The sequence below is a fragment of the Cyanistes caeruleus genome, chromosome 16 (assembly GCF_971803275.1).
Source record: "Cyanistes caeruleus chromosome 16, bCyaCae1.hap1.1, whole genome shotgun sequence".
NCBI classification, from domain to species: Eukaryota; Metazoa; Chordata; class Aves; order Passeriformes; family Paridae; genus Cyanistes; species Cyanistes caeruleus.
The window spans coordinates 2,858,120-2,884,043 of NC_141716.1; the positions used below are offsets into that span (position 1 = coordinate 2,858,120).

Here is a 25,924-nt window from a genome sequence, read left to right on the forward strand (position 1 = left end):
GCTGGGGGATAATCGGTACCGGAGGGGGCTCGGTGCTGGGGGATAATCGGTACCGGAGGGGGCTCGGTGCTGGGGGATAATCGGTACCGGAGGGGGCTCGGTGCCGCTCGGGGCGGGGCGGGGACCCCCGGGCGGGGCCGGACTACGCTCCCCGAGCTCCCCTGCGCGGCGCGGGCGGGGCGGGGCAGCGCGGCCCTACAAAGGCGGCGTTGGCGGCGGGGCGGCCGCTCCTCACCGGCACCGGCGGGCGGGCGCGGGGCCGCGCTCCGGCTCCAGGCGCGGCCATGAGGCGGCTGTAGGGCCCCGGGACCCGCCGCCGCTCCGCTGCCTTCGGCCGCCGCGGGGGGCTCGGCGGGGCGCGGCTGTGCTCGGGGTGGATGCCGGCCGGGGCCGGCCGCTCCCGGCACCATGCACACCGTGCAGAAGGACACCACCTTCACCAAGATCTTCGTCGGGGGGCTGCCCTACCACACCACCGACTCCTCCCTCAGGAAGTACTTCGAGGTCTTCGGGGACATCGAGGAGGCGGTGGTGATCACGGACCGGCAGACCGGCAAATCCCGAGGATACGGCTTTGTAAGTGCCGCTGCGCTCCGGGACGGGACGGGCGGCGGCTGCCCCCGCTGCCCCCGTGCGCCCGCCGGGGAGGGACCGGCAGCCGAGCCCCGGGCTGGCAGCCCCGCCGGTGCCGTGACAAAACAACCCTCTCCCGGTGCCGTGACAAAACAACCCTCTCCCGGTGCCGTGACCATCTCCCGGTGCCGTGACCATCTCCCGGTGCCGTGACAAAACAACCCTCTCCCGGTGCCGTGACCATCTCCCGGTGCCGTGACCATCTCCCGGTGCCGTGACCATCTCCCGGTGCGGGCGCTGCGGAGCCGCCGCCCGTCCCGTCGCTGCGGCGGAGCTTGTGCCCGCTGCGGGACCGAGGGGCTCGGTCAGGAGCGTGGCCGGGCTGGGGGCCCGGGAGGAGCTCCCCGTGTTGGCCGAGGCCGTGCCGTTCGGTTCAGCACCCGGTGTCCGTGCGGGGCTCAGCGCGGTCCCCGCAGCTGCCCCGAGCTCCTCTGGCCGGGGGTTTTGGGAGAGGGCTCCACCAGCTCCCTAAAAAACATACGGGGAGGAGGTGGAAGGGCAGGGGAGAAGAGCTGGCACCGGCCCAGCGAGGAAAGCGGAGCGGGGGGAGCTTTTCCACGGAGTCCCCGCAGCCCTTCCCATCCCGCCGTGCAAGCCAGGCTGCACGGGGCGAGCTCAGCTCCCGATTCAAAATAGAACAATAAATAAACTCCACTTAGTGCCTGTTGCTGGAGTGTTTACAAAGCACTGTTGCTACAAACAAGGCTGTGCTCGATTCCAGGTGACCATGGCAGACAGAGCTGCTGCTGAAAGAGCTTGCAAAGACCCAAACCCCATCATTGACGGCAGGAAAGCAAATGTGAACCTGGCGTATTTGGGAGCAAAACCAAGGAGTATTCAAACTGGTGAGGCATCCAGGAGATCCCATCTCTCTGTATTAGAATAACTTGTAAGACGAGGAAACAAGTTCCTCGGGCTGGAATCATCTGATCTGACGCTGCACATTTATCTGTCCCCCATAGTTCTGATTGTTGGCTGAGGATGCTGCGTAGTCCAGTTACCTCTCTGCTGTATCTTCTTACTCAGCCCTGCTGCACTAATGTTACTCACCAAAGTTCCTATAACTGTGTTAAAGCTGTTTCCTTCCAGGGCTGATCTCTTTGCCCGTTAGCCTCTTTGTTACGTGAGAATTAACAGTAAGATCCACTTGGTCATTTCTCCCTTTGGTTTAATGACCACAGTACCCAGTGTGTAAAATAAGGCTTTATACCCCATTGTCTGTTCAATAACAGCACGTTCACACTGGGCTTTCATCATGAATTCCCATCTGCTCCTCGTGCATATCACATATGCATGTTAAATTTAACTTGTTTCTAAATGGGGCTCTGAATTTGCTCACATGCACAGCAGATCAAATGCAAAGACCTGTGGTGTAATTCTGCCTGCGTGTTAGGAGTTGAACGGTACAATGGATGCCATTCATTAATATTTCTTTTTTTTTTTTCTGAACCTTTTTTTTTTTAGGTTTTACCATAGGTGTGCAGCAGCTACATCCAGCCTTCATTCAGAGACCCTTTGGGTAAGTGGAAGCGTTTCCTAACGGTCTGTTGGAAATCAGATTCACAAGTCAACTTCCTCATTATTTAAAGTGTGTGAAAAACGCCTTCGCCGTCAAGAGTGGACAGTTTCAACAGCTGTTGTTAATGTTCAGAGTACTTTATTTCTGGTGGAGATTTCAGAAGTTTTGTGCATTTGTCAGCTTTAATATAATTCCCAAAGATCCTTCTTTATCCTCAGTAAATCTTAGTCATAATAAACCCATTGCATTGCTCGCTGCTTTGCCAACTTCAAGAATTCACAGGAATTCAAATAAATGGAAAATAGTTTCTCTATTATAGTACTTAAGGTGTCAAAACAATTAAGCAAATTCTGTTCTCATGTTTCTCAAATAAGATCCTCTGCTTCCTCTGTGCCGTTTCCCACGTAATAATGCTTAGGATACAGTTTTATCCTAGAAAACAAATTGCAGTGGAAACAAAGTCTGTTACTTAATGAAAGTAACATTAGGTCAAAAATTGATTTTGGACAGATGTTATACAAGGCTTGAATAGTCTGCAAAAGTGGGCTTTTGTCTGCTGTTTTCAATAGCTTATACCATCCCTACTCGGTTAGAAAAGTCCTCTTTTTATACATCTAATAGGATCTGGCAGCTGCTCGGCAAAAGACAAGTGTGCTTCACGAGAACAATAGTGACTGTCATACTGCCCTCATTTAACTGTTTAATGATTGATGCAGCTCTTTTTTTATACCATTTCAGAAAGTGAATATTGATAAGGTTTTTTATTATTATTTTCTAAGAGCATTAAGAAAGTAGGTGCATTTTTTAAAGCTTTTGAACACTGCCTTGGTGTGGTTTTTGTGTGACTCTAATATAAATAGATGGGATTTTGGCCTTTGTCAACAGCAATACTTCATCCCTTCCTTGCTCTCTGCTCATTTTTTGGGGGGTGTTTTGTTTTTTTTTTTTTCTTTTTTTTCTTTTTTTTTAAGGAATAAAAAACCCTGCTAACAATAAAACTTTCATTCCTCTGCCCTTATGGCCGCAGTTGCCAACTGCCTGGATAATCTCATTCCGATGAGTTTATGGATGTAAGAGGCTGTGTTGCCACAATAGTGCACACCCAGCGTACGTGTGCTGTGTGTGGTTCAAACACGCCGCTCCTCGCAGGCGGTTACAGCTCTGCTGGAAAGCCTCGAAGAACATCTGCCATGAAATGAAGAGTCTCCACTTTTTCTGGGGCAAGAGCTGCATTTGTCTGCCCAGACCAAATGCTGCTTTCTCATAGCTCTCCTTGCATGGGAGCTGCAAGAGCTTTCACAGCCCACAAAGCAGCAGCAGCACCTTTGAGATGCGAACCCAGAGACTTTTGCATGGGAGTGCAGGAGAGAAGTTGCCAATAAAAGCAGCCTCTGGCAAGTCCTGCCAGGCATGGGAACAGAGAAGAGCAAAATGGTGAAGCCCGTTAAAACTCCTCTTGTTGGCAGGAGCACCTTGCAGATTATCTGCAGTTTTCTGGGTGCTCTTCCTACCCCACAGCCACAGCTCTTGGAAACATTTTTTTTTCTTCCAACAGCTTGCTTTTGGTTTCACATCCAGAGGAGTGTGGGATCGACTGATTACATGTTCCTTGTGATCTAGACAGTTCCTGTTGCAGCTCCTAGGCATTGGTTTCATCATTAAACCAGCAGAGCTACAGTTAGCACATACAGTGGAGAACATTATAAATTATTTATCAGTTGCCAAGAGACAGGAACCAGGAGAATGGGAGGGCAAGAGGCAGGGGATTATATATCATTATTTGCAAGCATCAGTAAACAAGAATTTCATTGAATTCAGTCATTGCTGCAGCAGAATCACTGGAAATGTGGGTTCTGCAGAACGTGTTTGTTTACCTGGGCACCACCTTTACCTGAGCACCACAACTGGGGCTGCTCTGTGGCTTCCGAGCAAAGCCTCAGGTGCTCAGTCGGGCAACAGAGCTTGGCTGCCAATTCCCTCTTTGTCTCCTCAGCAGACCAACAAAATTAAGAGCCTGCATTCATGGACAAAATCCACTCCTGCATTCCCTTGAACCCACAATTTCCTTGGCCCTCAGTGGGGTATGAGGGTAGATGAGCAGTTTGTCAGGGTCTGTCACTGAATTGCTGCTGTCTGTTTGCACCACACCGAGTGGATCCTGACCTTTCCCAAAGGAAGCTCAGTGGCTTGGCTGCTTTGCCTCTGGTGTGAGATGTTGCCTGGCTCTCCCTCCTGCAGCTCCTGTCTCTGTAAAGTGTTTGTGCCCAGGGGTTGGCACTGTGGTTTCCCAGAGATGATTGTCATGGGGCACAGGGTGCTTGGTGTGGCCTTGGCGGGGCAGGAGTGAATGAGCAGCCGTTACCTCCTGGGCAGTTAACGAAGAGCAAGCAGCCACTCATGTCCCAGCTACCAAGCCACAAAACCCAGGTTTTGGTGAAACCTGAAATGAATGGAAACTATGAAAATTACCCAAACACCATAGAGGATTATTTTTAAACTGAAGGCTTCCCCCTCCAGCCCCAGACACCTAAATGCAGCTTTAAATATTGCCGGGGCTGTGCGGAACAGAAAGAGAAACCACGAGGAGCCTTTCTCCTTCCTCCTGCTGTCCTGGCAGAGGAGGCACTTGCACAGCAGACAACACGGAGTCAGTAGTAAATCCTGTTTGGAAAAGAAGTTTCTAGCTTGCAGTAACCAGAGATCTTAACAGTAATGCAAGGCAAAGGATGTGTCTGTGTCGGGGTGACTTGGGGATCCGGCTGCTGAATTTAGGGAAGCAGCGTTGGGCCTGGGGCTCAGCCTGGAGCTTGCAGACTGTGCTTTGCTTGGAGGCACCTGGCAGTGCCAGTGTGTCCCTGCAGCTGCCATGCTCCATGTGATCAGGTGATGTGGCAGAGCTGCTTGGTCCCACCTGGTGGTTCCCTCCTCTGGGACTGTGGAGCTGGAGGCAGGTTTGAGTCTGTGCAGGGGGTGGGGATTCCCTGATTCTCCTCTTTGCTTGCTGCTCTGGACACGGGCAGCATGTGGCAGATGCATTCCTGTGGCTGTGCCTCAGCGGAGGAGCTATCTGTGTGGGAGATCTACCAGTGACTGAGTAAGTGGCTGAGCTCTTGCAAGCATAAAGCTGTCTCTTGTGGCAGGATCCAGCTCTTTCCATAGCTGCACACTGGATGTCATTGCTCCAGAGACCCCATCCATGTGTAGTTACTTGTTTTGGTGGCCCCTGCCTCCGGCCCACATTTGGTCTCCGGCAACGTCAGAAAGAGTTAAATCTCTTTGAGTTTAGAATTTCATGCGTTGATGCTGCTGCAGTTAGGAAGTGAAGAAAGTCTCTCTTTGTGTCAGCCCAGCCTCCTTCGCAGCTGTTTATCCTTAAAATTTCTCTACTGGGTTAAAAATAAAAGGCAACAAACTTTCATCTTTTCTGTGGTTATGCTTATAAAAGGGCGCGTGCTGTGCCCAGCCTCTGTCAGCTGGCATCCCCCTGCTCCAGCTCCCCACTGCCCACTTACCCAGAGCTGGAGGCTGCAGGATCCCATCCCACTCTGCCAGGCTCCTGTGGATGGAGCAGCCGGCACCTGGTGTTACCCTGTGCCAGGAACATGAATGCTTGAGGGGGGAAAGGGGGCATTTCCTAAGAAATGTCCAAATCTATTTTCCAAATGGCTTCAGCTGCTGGTTCTCATGCATGGGGACTGCTGTTCAGACCAAATGCTTGCCAGTCAGAAAGAAATCCCTATCTTATTTTTTATTATTTTATTTTGTGTTTAAGCACAGACATGTATTTATAAGCAGATTGGACTACTTTGAGAATTTACTTGAACATCTCCTTCAAGATGGCAAATGCTGGTGTCAGACCTAAGGGTTTGGTGTGTCTATTTTTTTAGGTTTGGGGCACAATTTGCTCGTGTTCCACCTGTAAAACAATACAAAAGCGTGGTCTGATATAGTGACCTCACACTTGGCTATGTGAATGATGTGCTGGGCTCAGACCTGTTGCAAGGGACAGGCTCTGGCTGAAGGATCTGAGCCACTCCTGGGCACCCAGGGCACAGGCTGGGGTGTGATGGAGAGACAGCCTGGGCTGGCTCTAGCTTTGTCTTTACAGCACATGGCTTGAGTTGTGCCATCTTCTCTGTGGGATTCCATTGCCTCTGGTGGATTTCCTCTTCATCCTCCCCAGCACAAGAGCAGCCTCCTCGGCAGCAGAGACCTGAGTCCTTTCCCCTTGGCACAGGAGCTGGGGAGTGGCAGATCCAGAATTCACCTGTGTTGCTCTGGCTGGTGCCACAGGGTCCCAGTGTGGCAGATTGATGCACACATCTGAATTTCCAGAGCAGCCCAGCTTGTGCTTGATCTCATGTTTCCTTTGAGCAGCTGTTGGCATATGGGCCCCAACTCGTAGTATTAAGCACATGCCCAGTAATTCGAATGATGAATGCAGCCCTGGGCATCCTGCCCCAGCACTGAGGGCACCAGCCAGGGAACCAGACAGTTGTTGTGCTGATAATTTGGTAGCAAGGACACCGGGTCATTTCTAAATACGACTTTTATGAAGAACTTGTTCCCCACGGATGGGAGCAAACCACATACCAGAGCTAAATATACTGCATGATCACAAAAGATGAAAAGTCCTGGAGCTCAGAGTTAAAACTCAGTCTCCTGTTTCTCAGTCTCTGAGTGCTGTAAGCAGGGTTGTGCAGTCCCCTGCCATTTCCCTGTCACCAGCTTTGAGCATTTTAGCTCTCCTGTGTCAGAGTTGAGCTGCTCTGGCCAAAGCCACAGAGGCTGGGAAAGCCACGCTGGATCCAGGCATCCCCTGTGATTCCAGCTGGCAGGAAGGTGTGGAGGGGTTAGATTGAGATGTCTTAAATGTTCTACCACCACAAAGGCACAACTGGTAGCAGAGATCACAAACTCTTAAAATGGAATTTCTTTCTTGACTGAGAAATGGCTTAATTACTTGTTTTATCAGTGTAGACCTTCTTTAATCAAAAAGAGATATTTCATTGCTTCTTCCATAGCTGAAGCATTCTAGTTCAAAATACTTCATCTCTCCAAGAAAGGGATTTTGATAAATCAAATGAGTGGATGGTTTTAATTAAAGGTCAGTGGAAGGGATCATGTGTAAAGAAAGTCTATTAAAAATGGAACCAGTTGAAAGTAGTCACTAATGTGTATTATTCCAAAACCTGTCAGGTACTTCAGAGGACTTTAGAGATGTTTCTGCCATTGATTTTCTCTAAATTACAGAAGAAAATTGGAGACCTCAGTCAAAGGCAGCATTCTGGGGCTTCCTGATCTGTTGGAGACCCTGGTTTTCCCTGCCATCCTACCAGGCTCCTCACAAGGATGTTGAAGGACTCAGGTTGCTGTCATGCTCTGGTGTGAAACAGTGCCTGTTTCTTCTGTTGGTTAATTCTGGTTTGGCTGTGCTGATAGCTGGAAAGGGGAGGGGTTTTTCCTCCTCTGGAGAGCTGACTGGTCGTGGATAAACTTCCATGTGCCTTTTTCCTTGGTGCCAGATGGCTCTTGTTTCAGGCAGATGTTATCTCCTGCTACCTGAGTGTTTTTCAGCCTGCTTCTCTCCAAAACTATTTTTGGTCTGGCCCAGCATGCCTTTGTTTGGGATCATGGGATTTTATTTTTTTTTCCTTCTTCCTTTGGGTGTGGGGGAAGCAAGATGCAGAGGATAAAGCTGTTGAGCCTGGCTATAACTCATGGTGGAGCTCAGCATGTTGATCGCAGACTCTTGGTTGAGCTGAGAAAAAAAGATTAGATATTTGTGAGATGCACTCCCATTTTTGGTCTGCAGCCTTTTTTTTTTTTTTACTTCTTTCTGGTTTTTTTTCCCCCACTGACTGCAGTCTGGGACAGTCTGTTGTGGCACGTCATGCCTTGGTGATTGCCACTGGTGTGGTGACATCTGCTCCCAGCAGGGAAGCAGGAAACTCAGTTCTGTACCTGTTTGCACAGGCTGCTCTGTAAATCTCAGAGGGACAGAGCAGCATGAGGAGAAGACAGACAGGCAAATTAGTTACAAGAGGAGCAGAAATCGTGTTGATTGCTTTGCTATTTTGTGTTTGTGTCGTATTGCAGCAGGTGATGATAAATCCCACGGAGCTGCAGAGTTCATCCTTGTGTGACTTTGAGCTGGCTGGGATAGCTGGCTGATGAGGCAGGAGCTGTTGGCATTTCAGTGCATGTTTAAATCAGCTTCAGTAGGGACATTTCAGGAGTTGGAGGTTTGTCATGGTGTGGATGTCCTGATTGCACCCAAGTGTTGGTGGATAAACCGTGTTCCCCTCCTGGAGTGAGAGTCCTGGTGGGCAGGCAGGGACCCCCTCCAGCCTCCTCCTCATGTCTGGATTGAGAACAGCACCTGAATTTCTCACATTTCCACAGCCTGTCACCGTGGCTGGGGCCCGTATGATACCTGTGGCCAGCCCTGCCTGCACTCCACACACGTTTACTGAGTGTCTCCTCGAGGTGAGTGCTTGCTGGCTTGGGAGTGTCCCTGAGGAACAATTCCTTGGAGTGTGAATGACACCAGGATGTGTGCCTGCATCTCCAGCCCTGCCGTGGTGCCCTGGCACTGCCAGTGCAAGTGTGGGGTGTGCTTCCCAGAGCAGCCTTAAACTCAGGAGCCCGCTTCAAAGCGCACCTCTGGATCTGCTGGAGGTGTCACAGAGCAGGGGCTGTGCTCAGCTGGCTCTGCAGCACCCCAGCACCTCCTGCCATCACGTGCTGTGGCAGTGTGGGTGTCCCTGGGGCAGCCAGTGGGTCAGCCCTAGTGGAAATGGAGGCCAAATTCCTGGGGTCAAATGCCAGAATTTGTGCCTTCACTGGCAGACACAAAGGGCTCTGTTTCTTTTATTCTTCAAGGAATAAAAGGCTGGTCGTGGTGGTGGCATTTGTGTGCTGATCTCTGTGAGGCTGCCAAGAGCCCTGTGCCCCTCCTTGTTTCCCGAATGCTTGTGTGATGCCGTGTCCCTCCTGACAGAGGGGTGCAGCTGTCTCCACCTCTTCAGAACTGACAAAACCAGCTCCCAGCAGGGCTGGGAGACCAAGGGGGGTCAGGAACTCCCACCCTGTTGCTCTCCCAAACTCGCAGGAACAGCTCATGGCTGGTGTGTAGGAAGTCCTGCAGGATGGCAGAGAGAAAGCGCAGCTAAAGCACATTTTAGGTGTGAATCTGATACAAAATAGTCAAATATATGAAGTGTCTCTGAGATGAACTCTGCTGGGAGAGCTGCCATTGAGAGCTTGTTCCTCTTCTCAGTATTTGGGGAGAGGTGTGGGACACATTTCCTCCTGACTTGTCCCTTTTTCCCTGCCCTGCTGCTGTGGTGGGGAGACCTGGGTGATGGCAGGTTTTGAAAGGGACTTTTTCATCTGCCTGGAGCCACGGGTGCCTCCTCTGCTGTGTTTGAACATCTCCACCCAGGCCTGCACCAAAACGGGGCCCCTTTTGTTCTGTCCCCCAGCCAAAGCAGGACAGAGCCTGTGTCCCCTCTGCCGGTGGCTCTGTAACCATCTCTTTTGTTCTGGTTCAGTTCTGGCTGCCAGGGCAGCGTGGCTGGGTGCCACATGGTCAGCAGCGTGGGCTGGCACCACGAGAGCCCTGCTGAGTCCCTGCTGTCCCTCCTGCTGTCCCTCCTGCTGTCCCTCCTGTGCCACTGCTGCCTCTAGGCCTAGGTTTGACCATGTTGTGTTGGGTGGCCTTTGCCACTCACGGGATGACTTTGGTGTGTGGTGGCCACGCCTGAGCACTTGGTTGATGTTTTATGATCACACCGTGTGTGTTTTAGATGAAGTTCTCTTCTGGCTGGCAGGGCCCTTCGTGGGGGATGGAGGAAAACTGCAGGGAGGGAGGAAGGGAAAGGCATCTTAAAACACAGATGTGACTCATCCTGTAGAAATTCAGATTAGAGTTTGCTGTTTTCTAGAAAGAGAACTCCAGAACAGCTTGCTTTTCTTTAATATATCTCCTGAAAGTTCATCTTCAGAAATAATGGAAGAGGGGGGAATATTTTAAGATTTTCTGTGGATGCTATATGTAGCCAGCAGAGAACTTCATCCTACTGCACTGGTTTGTTTTGTTTGTAGCTACAAGTCATCAAAGTGACCTTGCTTTGGGTTGTGTGTTTTGTTTTGATTGATGAATTGCCATCTGTCCACCTAATTCAGAAGACCAAACTGCATAATATCTTGTTTGAAATTTCTAGCTGAATTATTGAAATCCCACAGACCGAAAGAACCTTCCCTGTTACATTTACATTCCCTTTAGAAGCAGATCCTGGAGTTGCTGAGTGTGATTTTTTGGTGCAGTACCAGCTATTGTGAGTGATGTGTGCTTGTGTATGCACTGGGCTGGTGGGATGGACTTCTGGAAGTGGGCTACAGGAGTGCTTTCTGCCTTCCAAGCTGATGGTGCTTTTTATTCCAAGTAGCACTGAAAAGCTGGAATTTTTCCTTGCTGAAGGAAACATGAAGTGCAGGATGTTGCAGATTTGCTGCCTCTGAGCCCACGTGGAGCTGCGATGGAGGAGGTCTGTGCAAGAAAGCAAAGCCAAGAATGCGGAGTTTCTTGGGATGAGCTGGGAATGTCCACTCATCCTGATGGCACCTCGTCCCCCTGTGGGCTGTGCCAGCTCTGGAGAGCAGCTGGGTGGCAGCAAGGGACATGGAGGAGCTGCTCAGACAGGGTGATGCATTGCCAGGAGTCTCTCGGACTGTCCTGGTCACTTGGTGAGCGCGGGTGGAACGCCTGCGGGCAGGAAAAGTGCAGGCCCCTCCTCTGCTCCTGCCACCGGCTGGTTGTCAGTGGATTGTGCACTCTTTGTTGTATCTGAGGAGTGATTTTAACTTTGTTGGGCCCTGGAGTAGCAGGAAGCCTGGTGGCAGGGTGTGACGTGCAGGGAGAAGCGGCGAGCAGCCAGAGCATCCATCCCCAGCCTGGGATGCAGGATGCCGGCTGAGCTGCTGATCCACCAGGGCAATAAGCGTGGACAGATCCTGCTCTTGTCATGCCCAAGGGTCAGTGCCTGGGGGGGCCTCTGCAGAGCCTTTCCTCACCCCTGTCAGGCCCAGAGAGCAGCATTTCACCTCTGAGTTACTTAAAACCAAAAGAGAGGGAGAATCCCCCAGTGACAGGTGTGAGGAGCCTCTGGGTGGGACTCAGCCCTGCTCCTCCCAGAGGTGGCTGCCACTGCCTGGTGGGTGTGACATGAAGTGCCCTTGGGCTGAGCTGGTGCCTGAGCTCCAGCTCTGATTCAGCTGTGCTGGCCTCAGTTGAGATCAGAGCTGAACAAAAAGGGACTCTGTGCGTTTCTGCTGCCTCATCTCATTCTTGTTACCCACAGGGTGATGCTGGGTATGGTGTGTTTAGGGACTGGAGGACTGTGAGGTACCTATTGCTGTCCAGAGATGTCTGGTGGCCTCAGAAGAAGGCCTTGCACTGCATCAAAGGTTGAGGTGCTGCTCACCATCATCCATCCCCCCTGGCATATGGGAGGACCCTGATTTCAGAGGCAGCGCTGCTGTGTGGGGAGAGGAGAGCAATCATTCCCTTGTCAAGCAAAAACAGACTGCATATGGGAGTGGGAAAAGGAGAGAAAACTCAGTGCAGATGAGCTCTTGTTGGTGAGAAGCCTTTCTCCTCTCTGAAAGGCAGATTGAAGCATCCAGTGCTGGTTGTGAAGCAAGTGGGAACAGCCCTGTAAGTGCTGGGTAGGAGGGACAGCCCTAGGTGGACCCCAGCATGCTGCAGGTGGTGGCTGAGATTTAGGATGCTCAGGTGGAATGAGGGTAGCCATGTACAGCCCTGTGCCTTGTGAAGAGCCCGTGGGAGGCTTTTAAAAGTGGTTGTGTTTGAAAATGTGCTGTCACACACATCCACACAAAAATCCCCAAAATATTTGAATCTGCATAATCTCTCTGCAGAGTTTTACCTTGGGGGGTTTTTTATTGGCCAAAATGAGTTGGGTTTGGAGACAGGGTGGCACAAGCTTTCAGGGGATGGCTTTGCTTCATTCTGTGACCTTATGTGGTTCAGCAAGCAGTGGCCAAAGGAACCTTCTCCCCAGGGTGTCCTTTATGGTGTCACCCTGCCACAATCTTCAGGCCACATGCAATTCCCCATTTTTGCCTGGCCTGTGGCAGTTTGTGTGGATGTTCCTAAGCCTTCAGGTTTCACAGTTTTTGCCCTTGTTTGAGACCTGACTTGATTTGGGCCCTTTGGAAAATACAGCCCTTTCATTTCGATGCTTTTTTCCCCCCTCCCTTTCCTCCTCATTAGCAGTTTCTAGCAAATTAGTAGGCACTCCTGCATTAATCACCTCCAGGATCTTTCCATCTCTGGACTTTAATTGACTGGGACATTGTTAAGTTCCTCTCAGCAGCACAGCTGCCTCAGGGCAGGGGCAAGCCTGGGAGATGCAGCACTTTTGGACCCTCATGGAAAGGGCAGTGGAGATGCCGGGGGCAGATGTGGCAGCTCATGGACACAGGAGTGTCACTGGGGAGCGTTCCTGGGGGCAGGGAAGCAGCATCAATATCTGGTGTTTTACAACAAACACCCTGTAGCATTCCCTAAACATCCAGTGTTGTGGAAACACGGTGTAAGTGTGTAGTAACTGATAACACCTGGCAGGATGGAAGGCCTGGGGCCGTGCCTGGGGACAGTGGTCATTCCTGGTGGGACAAGTGCAGAGTGACACGTTGTTCCTGCTGCCAGGAGGTGCCCCACAGGGGCTGTGGGTGCTCAGCACCCTCCACCCAAGTTTGGATGGAGAATACAGGAGGCAGAAAGGCTGGCAGGGACAGGCAGGACGTGTAGGGGGCTGAGGAAATGAGATGACCCAGGGGCTGCGAGCCTTCCAGGGAGCTTATTTTGGGGCCCAGCAGCCTGGCTAGTGGCAGATCCAAGCCATGGGGACCAGGGTGTGTGTATTAGTAGCAGCCCACGCTTCACCTTGCACTAGTCCCACCCTCAGGTCTAGCAGTGTTCGCTTTCCATCCCCACCCCGGGGAGCACCCCTGGCTCGAGGGCAGCACCATCCCACGGCTGATGCACATGAATTTGGGGGGAGGAAGGCCAGGGGGAGCCCAGCCCCTCAGTGACTCTCTCCCTTTTCCTCCACAGGCTCACACCTCACTATGTTTACCCCCAAGCTATCATCCAGCCCAGCGTGGTGATCCCTACCCCCGTGCAGTCCATCACGTCCCCCTACATCGACTACACCGCCGCCAGCCAAGCCTATTCCCAGTACACCACAGCTGCCTACGACCAGTACCCCTACGCTGCCTCCCCCGCCGCCGGCTTCGTGGGATACGGCTACACGGGCACGGTGCAGCCGCCCATCACCGCCAGCAACCCCGCGGCGCCCGCCACCGCCTTCGTGCAGTACCAGCCGCAGCAGCTGCAGCCCGACCGCATGCAGTGAGGGCCCGCCAGGCCCCCCAGGACAATCTCTCACCGTGCAAGGATACCACTAGGACAGCAAAACCACAAAAAAAATACCGTAAAAGAAACAAAACAAACAAAAAAAAAAACGGCCCCCCGTCCCTTTATCCCCCCTTACGTAGGTGCGTATCGATGCCTAAGCTATTTATAGTGTTGAGGGCGAGCCCAAACCCTTGCAGTCTGGTTGTGCTTATGAAAGTGGACTTCTGGTAAGTTTTTTTTCCCCCCCATTTTACTTTTTTTTTTTTTTTTTCCTTCAATCTGGACAGATACTGTCTTGAAGATGTTCTAAATGCGCGGCTGAAATTTTTCACAGGAAAACTACAGATTCTTGCACACATCGTGGTCTGCTTCCATCACCTGTGGTCTTCTTTCTGCCCCCCTCCTTCCTTCCTCATCCAGCCTACAATCCTCTTATTTACTGGTGAGGTACAGAGGTACTTGGAGAACATGGAAAAAAAGCAATCTTATTTTTTGGTTGTACAAAAACTTTGTAATACTCAGAGATGCCTTACAGAAAAAAAAAAAAAAAGCAAAAGAAAAACTATTTTTTAATATTTATTGCGATTTTATTCGCATGAGCTGTGAATTGCAGACAGAAGAATAGTAGTAAGTATCTGCCTTGTTTAATTCTCATTTTACTAAATTATTGTATGTAGGTAAAAGTTCTTAAGTAATTGCTGAATCACTTCAACATGCAAAAGGGAATATTGGCTTGAAGGAGAGCAGAATATTCCTTTAGTCAACGCACTGTACTATTTTCTTATTGTAATTGTTACTCTGTTAAGATTATCTCAAATTTAGGTATATTTTTAAATGCAAAAAACCAACCAAGAATACTGAACATTTTGTCTACTTTGGTAGATCTTTTGTTACAATGCTGCAACCTATGGAGACATTTACAGTATTTATGTAAAAGAGATTTGGGGCTGTTGGGCCAGCAAGGTTTAGGAGAATATAATGAGTGGAGCAATAGAGAAAAAGGTGTTATGTCACTGAACAAATGGGTAAATGTAACCTTTTCATGCCTGTAATCCAACAGCCAAATAAAGGAAGAGAACAGGCGATGTAAGTGCATTTCTACAAAGACAGCAATAAACTATTTTAACTTTTAAAATTATTCGATGCTGTATGGTACCATGTTTGCTTGGCTGCTGGGCTGGGAGCGTGTCCCACGTGCTGCCCTTGCTCTGCATGTCCTGAGACACCTCAGAGCTCACAAAACCCTGTGGGCTGGTACCAAGTGCTTCCTCACACCGTGTGGAGCAGAGGGTGGGAGGTGCTGCCATCCTGGTACTCATCCAAACTCATCCCAGAGTTTTCAGGCCATCACTTTCCTTCTGTTATTTGCTTAAAATAAGTTTGGGTTATTTTTCTAAAATGGAATTTCTCTGAAAGAGAGTGGTCTGTCAGAGCCCTGTCCTGCTTTAAGGGGATTTGCTGAGGGTTGTCTCAGATCCAGCAGAACCAGGCAGAGACTCTCACCCTTGAGCCTCATTTTCTGCTCTGGAGCTGAATTTGACTTGCCCCAGCCAACTTGCTTTAGAATTTTGGTGTTCAGGTTTTGACAATTACAAACATCAAGAATCAATCTGTAAAAGTAAATAAAATTACTGTTTGATCATGCCAGTTATCTGGTTCATCCCCATAAAGCTCACGGCAGGCCTGGTGCCAGGAGGGGCCGCGGTTTTGGCACCGGTATCTGCTGCTGGTTCAGGTGGTGATGCCTAAAGGCATCCTGGGGGAAGAGGATGCAGTAGGATGAAAGCAGAGGCAGTTCAGCACTGTGGCTACCCTGGGGAATTTAAATGCCCACGGTGGGCATGTCTAGTGTCATCAGTGGCCCTCAGAGTAAACAGCACATCCCGGTGAATGGAAACAACTCGCTCCTGCCTTGCTTGTGTTGCGTGAGAATGCAGATCCTGCTGGGGCTCTGTTCATCCTGCTCAGGGTTTTGCTTACAACCATGTGGGTGACATTTATTTCCTTTTTAAGTAATTACTTTCTGGATACTCTGTGGGGCTGCCAAAGGAGTAAGAGCCGAGAGCCGCATCCAGCCCGGCGCTGGCGGGAGCGCAGCCTGGCCCAGGCCCTGCCTTTGAAGTGCTATCGAGGCTGGAGATTGCTCAGCAATTCTTCTTTCTCCCTGTCAGGAGTCCTTCTGAGGAGAAGGGAGGGGAGGATTTTTGGATGGGGGTGCTGGGAGCTGCTGGGGAGCACTTGGCCCCAGCCCAGCAGCACTGAGGTGGTGCCTGGTGCTGCTCAACTGGGCTCACACATCTCCCCCGCTCAATGGGGACAGCACGGCTGCTGCAAATCGATTTCTTGTTGAAGAAACCCGTGTGTGCTGTGCACTCTGGAGTGAAAAGAGTGATGGTTTTCCATTTAGCTGTCTGATTTCCTGAAAGGTGGCCAAAGTGGCAGGAAGCGAGGGCGCAGGCGGCGCTCCCAGCACCAGCGCTGCTGGGTGCCGCTCCTGGATCCCGCTCAGTTTTGCTCCGGGCTCATTTCGAGATACGGCCACATCAAAACAGCAGCCCAACCTGCTGCCTTCATGTCTGCAAAAACCCGGCTGTGAAACTGCGGGAGGGCGGGCAGAATAATGAACTCTGCCATCCTCCTTCCCGGTGGGAGCAGGGCTGTGCTGCCAGGTTCCACATTGCAGGTGGTGCTGGGAGCCTCCAGAAAGGAGCCCAGGCACTGCCCTGTCCTGTGCTAGGCTGGGAGACAGCTCCAAGTGAGAAGAGCTCACAGCCTTTGCTGTGTTTGAAAGACAAGAGATAAACTGCAGAGCATGAGCAGTGGGGTGTGAGTGAGAGGCAGTGGCTGCCTGGCTCCCCACTGATCAGGGTGGCACAGAGCAAGTGCTTAAATCATTTTGAAATTGCTTAAAAGTATTTTTTTTTTTTAATTTTTATTTTTTTTAGTGCATTGCTTGATGGAGCATCCTCTTCCATCTCCTTATGTTGTCCCAGCACAAAGCAAGCTCATCCTGGGCAGCTCAGCTCTGCTTCAGCCAGACAGAAGCCAGGGGAGGGGACGAGCAGCAGGGTCACAATGCTTGCTTTAAAAGCTTCAGTGAGCCACAGGCACCAGGAGGAGCAGCAAGGGCTGCGTGGTTTTGGCAGCACAGCCCTGGCAGCACCATCTGCTTGGCAGGTTCCAGGGGTAGGAGCAGCTTTGGGGGGCCAGACCTTTTCCTGGGCACATCCCTGTGGCCATGCTGGCAGCCGACCCAGCCCAGGCTGCCCCTCAGCAGCTGTGCCTGCATGCCCAGTCATTTGCATGACAAATTCAAATCTTTTTTATAGGAAACCATCACACTGGGGCTGTCAGGGGGAGGTTTGGCTTGTGTGGGCTGGGGCATGTGCAGCCCCTCTGCTGTCATGGGGAAGTGTCACCATAAATACCAGTGCTGGGGTGCTGGTGATCATCTGGATGAGCCCAGCCACAGACTGGCATCGTGTCCTGACATCACCTCCCTTTCCACCTGGCAGCAGCGAGTGAGAGACAGCCCTGTACCCCAGGGTGGCTGCTGCCAGACCCTCCCCTCTTGCCATGAAAGGGGATGTCCTGGGTGAGATTTCTGCCCTTTCAGGCACTCTCTCTCCCTGGGCTGTCCCCTGTCACAGAGTCACAGCCAAGGGCTCTGCTGCCAGCAGCTGCCTGAATCTGCTTATGATAAGGAGCAGGGGGTACCCAGCCCACACCTCTGCAGTGCTCCCCCCACTGTCCCACCTCATCTGGGGCACCCCCACGGGCTCCTGGCAAGGTCCAGAGCTTTGCAGTGGCACCCCCAGCCAGTGGCTATCCCCAGAATGGGGCTGGGAGCACTGGGGACGTGGGGGGCACTGCCAGCCCCCACGGCCCAGCCCCCCTGGCTAACAATCCCCAGCACCAAAACTTTGCACTGAGAGAAAAAGGCTGAGCACAGGATTTATTTGCATAGTAACTGGGCTGCCCTTGTCACTTACCCTTTAAAACAGAGTTGACAGCAAAATGTTTTTACCCCCTCAAATACAGGGAATGCTAACAGCATCCTTTTTTTTTTTTTTTTCCCTCTCTTCTGGCTGAAACTTGTTTTTCCCTCCTTTGTGCCTCTCTGAATCTTGCCAGCGTAGAGATTCCCTTGTTCAGAGAGCAAAAAAAGAAGAGGGAGGAAAAAAAAGAAAAATAGAAAAAAACTTAAGCCTGGGATTAAAACCCATCACTAAAATAGTTTGAATAACAAAGTCAACTGACTGGCCAGGAACCTGGTGAATGCCTGTCACGTATCACCCTTCAGCTGGGCACTGTCACGTGTTTCACTAGATAGTTCCTGGAAAAGCTTCTGCTCAGCCTGATAGACCTGTGCCTGCTGATACTGCTGCACCACTCCTGGAGGGCTGTGGGAAACCTCCTGGCAGGGGGATAAACTGGAGGGGAATCAATAAATCTCCCTTTTATGCAGAGGCATTGGGTGTTTTTGGGACCTGAAGCTTTTCCACCTCAGTGGTCCTGGCACCACTGGGCCAGCAGGACCCTTCACCCTTACTGATGGCTTTAGCAGGGGAATTTATGGTGGATTTGTGGGGATTTTTTTCCCTAAACACATTTTTTGTGTGGTTTCAGCTGCATAAAGAATCAAAAAATGAGACCTTGCATGAGATACAAGCAGAGGGTCTGTCCAAAACTCAGCCATGTCTGACACATCGTGTGGGGCCATGCAGCCATGGAGTGTGGTACTGCAGGGATTTCTACCTAAACCCAAACTAAATAACAGTTCTATCCTTTTGCTGCCTCCAGCAGCACAAACCTGGAAGCAGGAAGATGCAACACAGCACAGCAACAGGAATGATGGCTCAGATAAAGCCACACAGTGTGGAAGGGCAATTAAAGACTCAGATTTATTAGCTGTGTACCCATGCTCAGGAGGATGATGAAGCAGTTGGAGATGGAAAAGTTGGTAATGGAAAGGTCAGAGACAGAGGCTTGTCAGAGGGTGAATCGATGAGCACCCAAAATCCCAGGACCCAGTTTTTAAAATCATTTGCCCACATAAAAGTGGAGACTGTGGCTTTTTGTAAATCAGCCAGGAACATGTCTTGGTTTGAAAATAGCGCTGAGCATCTCATTACATGTTCAACATTCAAAAGATCTTTTAAAATCAGACTCAGCTCATTGGAGTGGCTCCTGCTCATGGATAAACAGGGGGAGTCAGTGTGTGCATACACCCTGTGGTCCCCTGTAGCATTCACTGGTGTGTCTGCATGAGCTGCTGACATGTGAGCACCTTAAACAAACCATGAGCTCTGCAAAATGAAAGTGAAATGAAATAAATGAGTCATGCCATTAGTCTCCTGTGAGCTGGCTTTAAAATTATCAGGTTTTAGACATAAACATGGTAGAACGAGCCCTCAGGGGAAGAAAAGTCCTCCAAAAACCACATCCTACCTTCTTTTCAACAGTGTAGACTGCTCTTTATTTCATGCCACTTTAGTAAGGTAAACTAATTTGGTTTCCTGTTTCCAGTGAATTTTATATGTAGAAAAACTTTTATATTATATACATTATAAACCTGATTAGAAACATGTATATATGAACAAACACTTGGTTTTTACCAGTAGCTGTGTGCATTCATATAAATGCCTTATTTCAACTGGCATTTTAACTTTAATTTCACAAAATCCTGGCTCCTGAAGGTGCCAGGTGAAGTACAGTTTAGAATGTAATTTAAAATGAGAAGCATAACATAACAAATAACATCTGATAGCATAATGCAATCAAATTTAGTGGCTGGTAGCACAAGCTAATCTGGGGTAAAACCATGTCCTGGGCTGAGCTCAGGCTTCAGCAGACTGAGAAAAACAGCAAAAATATCCCATGCTGGTGTGGGAGGCGTGCCTGGAGATGGGGCAGACCCCAGGGGCATCCCCCATCCTATTGCTGCCATACATGCTCAGGCACCTTTCCTCTGTCTGTCTGTCTGTCTCTCTGCATTCCCCTATGTCCTCTTCAATCAGCCAACCACGGGCACTTCAGCCTCAGTCTGCTCACCCAGAATACAGATATTTTGGGCATCTGCAATCTGGACGAAAGCTCCAGTCCTGCCAGGAACCCTGCACAGGCTTGAATGGAAAAAAAATAAAAATATCCCATGGAGTTGGGTAAAGGCTGCCAGGCTGCCCCGGCCCCTGTCCTGCAGGCAGGGAGCAGCCGCGGCCCCTCTGCAGCCGCCAGCCGAGACAGAGCCTGCAGGAAAGATAATAAATTAAATCCAAATGTTTATTCCATTGGCACTGTCCGGGTCATGTGCCTCGTGGAGCTGGAGAGTGCAGGAATATTTTCTTGGAGCTGTCAAATAAACTGCTGGAAATGGTGGCTGTGTAGAGATGCTGGGGGAGGCAGGGGATGGATGCTTGGATGGATGGATGGAAGGATGGATGGATGGATGATGGATGGATGGATGGATGGATGGAAGGATGGATGATGGATGGATAGATGGATGGATGATGGATGGATGGATGATGGATGGATGGATGGATGGATGGATGGATGGATGGATGGATGAATGATGGATGATGGATGGATGGATGGATGGATGATGGATGGATGGATGGATGGATGGATGGATGGATGGATTGTTGGAAGGATGGATGGATGGATGATGGATGGATGGATGGATGGATGGATGGATGATGGATGGATAGATGGATGGATGATGGATGGATGGATGATGGATGGATGGATGGATGGATGGATGGATGGATGGATGAATGATGGATGATGGATGGATGGATGGATGGATGATGGATGGATGGATGGATGGATGGATGGATGGAAGGATGGATGGATGATGGATGGATGGATGGATGATGGATGGATGGATGGATGGATGATGGATGGATGGATGGATGGATGGATGATGGATGGATGATGGATGATGGATGGATGGATGAATGATGGATGGATGGATGGATGGATGGATGATGGATGGATGGATGGATGATGGATGGATGATGGATGGATGGATGAATGATGGATGATGGATGATGGATGGATGGATGGATGGATGGATGGATGGATGGATACACACACACACAGGAGCTGGGCCCATGTTCAGAGGCTGGGCCAAGAGCTTTGTGCACAGGCAATGGTTTTGGGGGCAGGTGTGGGGTCTGTGTGCAAGTGAGACTCTGGAGATTGTGGACATGTGAGGACCTTGGATTTCCCCTCTCTGCTCTGCACACACACAGAATTAACTCTCCCCATTCTCATCAGACACTGAGCTCTGTCTGTGCAGGGCCCTGGGCTCCAGCACAGCCCCAGCTCTGGTGGGTGTCTGCAGCGTGTCCTGGCTGCTGCAGGTCACTGTGCAGAGATGCTTTAGAAACCCCCAACCCATCGAGCACAGCCCCACAGGTCCCAGCATGGTGATTACAACAGGCTTACTCATTTCTCCAGTGAGTAAGACTGAGAGGGGAGCCCCACAGGGGCAGGACAGAGGGCTGATAAGGAGCAGCTCCCTAATCTCCAGCCCCAGCAGCCGAAAGGGCGAGGGTGATAACTTCCAGAGCCCCGGGTGGCAGCAGTGCAGGGTGCTGCTGTGGGTTGGAGTGTTTGCAGAGCTGCACCTCCTCCCCTCCTGGGGTTTGTCTGCAGTGGCCCAGCCCAGCACCCCCTTGCCCTCCCCAGGGGAGCCAGCAGGAGCTGGAGGCAACCCCAGGGCTCACACCCTGGCCCACTCACCTCTGCTCCTAATGCCTTGAGCTCCTGGGGCACAGCCATGGGCAATGGGAGCTGCAGGAGGCAGCATCATTCATCTGACCAACCAACCCTGTTTAGAAGATCCAAAGTTTAGAAACTGGAAGGTCCCAGCTGAAGTCCATCCTCATGCTCTGGGTGACACCATGAAGCCAGGAGCACAGCAAAGCTGGCACTCCCCTGATTCAGACCTGGCCTGGGATTTTGGCTCAGATACCTGGCTTTTGCTGGCTGGGTTGGACCCTGTCCATGCCCATCTCCTGTGGCACACACATCTGTACCAGCAGCACCCACCAGTGCTGCTCTGCTGGCTCTGTGTCACCTGCCTCAGCTCCAGGGATCAGCTCCACTGTCCCCTCACCAGCCCCATGTGCCAAATTGCACATGATAAGCTCTGCTCCATAGCACATTTTTGTCAGAGGCTAGTGAGATAAAATCTTAAAATAGCTCACCACAACATGCATCAAGGTCTGTGCCACTGCATTTCCCACATGGTGCTGTGTCCCCTTCCTGCCTTCAGCCTGGAACATCCCTGGAACATCCTGAAATACAGAGCAGGCCGTGCAGAGCTGCTCCTGTCCGGGAGCATCACGGTCTCCAGGCAGCACGGGGCTGAGCCTGGCATAGCACTGAGTGTGACATGGCACTGCCAGCACTGCAGGGCAGGGCTCTGCCTCTGCTTTTGGGGTGTTCCTCTCACAGCAGCCCCGCTGCAGGGCCCCCGTCCCGTCCCTGGCTTGCTGCAGGGAGCACCGTGCCCTCTCGGCCTCTCGCAGCCTTTGGCTCGGGCCAGGCCCTGCTTGGCCAAGTCCCCAGCACAGGAACAAAAGCAGAGAGCCCCAGGGACGGGCCAGGGAGCTGGGGGAGGGTGCAGCTCCCTGCACAGCTCCTCTCCAGCGCTGGAAACCAGCAGGGCATGGAAATGAACATCCCCTGGCTGCCTTTGTCACTGCCAGCGCTGCCCAGGGCTGCTCTCGGCTGCGCCGTGTCCTTCAGGGGTGCTCGGGTGGCTCTCTCAGGCTGGGTGCCAAGGGGAAGAGTGGGGTGCCAGCATCTCCTCTGGAAAAGCCACTTCCAGCTCTTTCCTTGCAGGGTGAACCTGCCTTGTTAACCCCTCTGGTGCCAGCACCGTGCCCTGGCCATGGTTCCTGGGCTCTGCTCTCAGTGCTGCCAGGCATTCAAAGCTTCAGCCTTTCCCAGCTTTTAGGCACATGCTCCAAGTCTCCCTTGTTTTGTGTTTGGTTTTGGGCAGCCAACAGCACGTCATATTTAAAGGCGCAGTTTCAATTCATATCTATCTTGATTTATTTTTTTTTAAATGAAAAACAAGATTAAAAATAGTCATCAGGGAAAACAAACACTGTAATGCCCACACGGATTTTTCAAACAATTTCAAAAATGCCCATGAAGGCAACTGCTTTTAAGTGTTGAAGAATGACAGTGGGGACTTTGCAGTGCAGACATGGCTCTAAGGAAACAAAGCATTTTATACAGAGGGGAAAACACGGTCCAGGTGTTGCTGTACCACAAGCCACAGCTCCTTCCACTGCACCTGGCTCACACCTGGCTGGGGGCAGGTGGCCCTGCAGAGACATGTTGGCTTTACTGGGGAAGTCCTGCCAGCATCTCCCGGCCATGCCAAGGAAAATAATTCCATTTTCTCTGCCCTGTGCCTGGGAGGGGCTCCTGAACCTCCCCAGATCAGTGCCACCTGCAGTCTTGGCCAGTGACAGCCCAGGTGTGGCACACCAGGTGGGTCTGGAGCTCACAGGGGTGACCTGTGCCAACAGGGGTGCAAGAGACCCTTAGGAGGAGCCAGCAGAGCCCACAATGACTTGAACTCTACTCTGGAGGCTGGATGGGGCTCTCAGGGGGTTGTTGAGCCTTGTTAAGGGTTTTCCCCAGCCTCCATGGCCTCGCTGCCCTCCCTCAGAGACGCCAGCAAAGCCCCAGGGACCCACGTGCTTTGGGGAGCAGTGATGCAGCACAGCTCTGAGCCCTGGTGCCTTTGGGAAGGGCTGGGAGGAACCCCCAGGCAGGAATCACTGGAAGTGACCCTGTGTGACATGCACTGCGTGGAGAAAGAGAGGTTCCTCAGCAGGGGCCAAGCTGTGCCAGCACCCAGCGAGGCAGAAAGTCTGTCCCCCCGACACCTGACCACAGGGCTGCAGAACCAGTGAACCAATCCTTCTGGTACAGATCAAGGGCTTGCCTGAAGACCCTTTTAAAAAGCTGATTCATTCCCAGCTTTAACCAGCCCCATATATTCCTATATACTCTGTATAGCAGAGTGCAGCAGCCCTCTGGGCCTTCTCAGGGATGTAAGGATGCTGAGGCCAGGGGAGAGCTCAGCTCAGGGGAAAACCACTCTGGAGAGATGTAACCTGTCTGGAAAACAGGGTTTTACCACAGCTGCCTGTGGGCAGAGTACAGGCAGCACCACTGCCTTACACTGCCCGTGCTGCTGGAGCATGTGGCACAGGTTTGGCTCTCCCCATGGAAATGGCAGTGTGGCATCACTGCCCACGTGGGAAAGGCTCAGCTTTGTCCCCTTGGTGCCCCTGGACACTATGTAAATACTGTCAGGATTTTCTTAGCAGCATGAAATGCACATCTGCTCATGCAAAGCTGTGGGTGGGTGGCCGGGGAGCTCCAGCCAGCGGCCAGAGCAGGAAGGTCACTGCCATGCACGGCTGCCTCCCTGGCATGGGCCAGCCTCCCAGCTCCAACTTTGGGCCTGAAAGGACTTCCTGCATCCAGAACAGCCAACCCTGCTCCTCTCCTTGCTCAGAGAGCCAGGCTGAGCCACAGCCCTCCTCAAGGTAGCAGCAAGGAAGCTCCTCTGTGGCCACCCAGGAGCCCTGCAGCTCTGCTGTCCCTGGCAGGATCCAAGAGATAAGGCTGGAGGATGATCACTTCATGCTGTCATCAAGATAACATAAAGCCTGGCTGCTTCCAATACCATTTTTTTCCCTTAATTGTTCTATTTCCATGTGCCTGTGCACACCCAGCTCTTGACAGAAAAGCCAAGAGCTGATCATTGTCAGAAGGTTCACACAGAGGTTTCTGTTTTGTTTTTTCAAGGATCCAAGATGATAGGGGGATGGAGAGAACTTTTGTCCTCTGCCTAAAATAATTCGAGCTTTCCACTGTCTACGCCAGGCTCAAGCAGACATTTGCATAACAAACGAACTTCTCCCCACACTTCAACCCCAGCAGCGCTTGCATGAGGTGTCTCCATCTCCTTTATCTACAGCTCCATCATCTCTATCACCTCCATCATCTCCATCACCATCTCCATCACCTCCATCATCTCCATCACCTCCATCACCTCCATCACCTCTATCATCTCCATCGCCTCCATCACCTCTATCATCTCCATCACCTCCATCACCTCCATCACCTCTCTCATCTCCATCACCTCCATCACCTCCATCACCTCTATCATCTCCATCACCTCCATCACCTCTATCATCTCCATCACCTCCATCACCTCCATCATCTCCATCACCATCCCCATCACCTCCATCACCTCCATCACCTCCATCACCTCCATCACCTCCATCACCTCCATCACCATCTCCATCACCTCCATCATCTCCATCTCCCATCTCAGCCATGAATCTCAGGAGGGGAGAGCATGGAGAGCGCTGTAAATTTTTGGCACTTTTGCCAATCAAGACTCTAAACAGCCTCTGGAACATTTCACCAGTAAAACATTTGCCTGGTGACCAACAAATAATTCCAGGTGTCTTTTATCTTGCTGTAGAAATGCCACAAAGCAGCTGATTAGTGGAAGTTTCTGTCCAAGCTAAAACCTACTGACAGCAGGACCAATCACTGACTTTCCCATTATCAGCAGAAATTGCCTGTCTGTGCTGGGCATTCTGCAGGCAGTGATGGACAAGCACAAGGCACAGCTCTGAGAGCCTGTTTGGGTGCAGAAAAACCAAGCAAAGCCCTGAAAATTTAACAGATTTTTTTTTTTTCACGCCTCATTCAAATTAACACTTTGTTTGTTCAGAGGGATAAATTATGCCATTGCTATTTAAACCAATTTCTTCGCAGAGTTGTTCCAGAGAACACCTGCTGCAATGGCTGAGGTCACGATTTCCAGCCCAGCAAGAAGATAAAACTGCTGCCAGAGTCCATGGCCAGACCTGCTTTGTGCAGAACCACATCACCTCAGCCTCTCTGCCAAGAAATTGGGAGAATTTTCCAGTTCCCATCCTCCTTCTGGGAGGGAGAAAGTGGGGGAGTAAAGCTTACATACCTTCATGAAGATCTGAGAGGCATCAGGAGGGTTTTCATGAGAAACTAGATGGAAGCAAAAGCTATCAGAGCCCAAATGCCCCATTAATTACACCAGAATATCATTCTGGTGAGAAGGGAAGCCCCAGCAGTCCAGCAACAGCCCTCTTAGACAATGACTGAAAAAATGTTGCAGTTACTCATTCTGAAATGAGTTTTTGTAAGGGTTAGATTTTTCTTGCATGACAACACATTGTGGGTACACAATTAAAAAATGAATCCATGACCAGTCAGAGACAATCATCCCTCCC

General features: G+C 51.1%; 1 protein-coding gene and 1 long non-coding RNA gene across 3 annotated transcripts; one reads left to right on the forward strand and one right to left on the reverse strand.

Moving 5' to 3' along the window:
- The first annotated feature begins 222 nt into the window (after window positions 1–222).
- RBM38 (RNA binding motif protein 38) lies at window positions 223–14,739 on the forward strand. The gene is made up of 4 exons (XM_086852380.1): window positions 223–576; window positions 1,355–1,478; window positions 2,098–2,152; window positions 13,299–14,739. The coding sequence occupies exons 1-4, from the start codon at window positions 409–411 to the stop codon at window positions 13,597–13,599; spliced, it is 648 nt and encodes a 215-aa protein (XP_086708506.1). The 5' UTR covers window positions 223–408; the 3' UTR covers window positions 13,600–14,739.
- Window positions 14,740–17,541: 2,802 nt separating this feature from the next.
- Window positions 17,542–25,924, reverse strand: LOC111938018 (uncharacterized). 2 transcript variants are annotated; one of them, XR_015276887.1, is made up of 4 exons: window positions 25,636–25,924; window positions 21,815–21,904; window positions 21,348–21,435; window positions 17,542–19,850 (listed from the first exon to the last, which is right to left on the reverse strand). It is a non-coding gene; the product is annotated as an uncharacterized LOC111938018 (long non-coding RNA). The 2 variants fall into 2 exon arrangements; XR_002868838.2 differs by lacking the exon at window positions 25,636–25,924 and having other exon boundaries at window positions 17,542–19,726; window positions 21,815–22,132.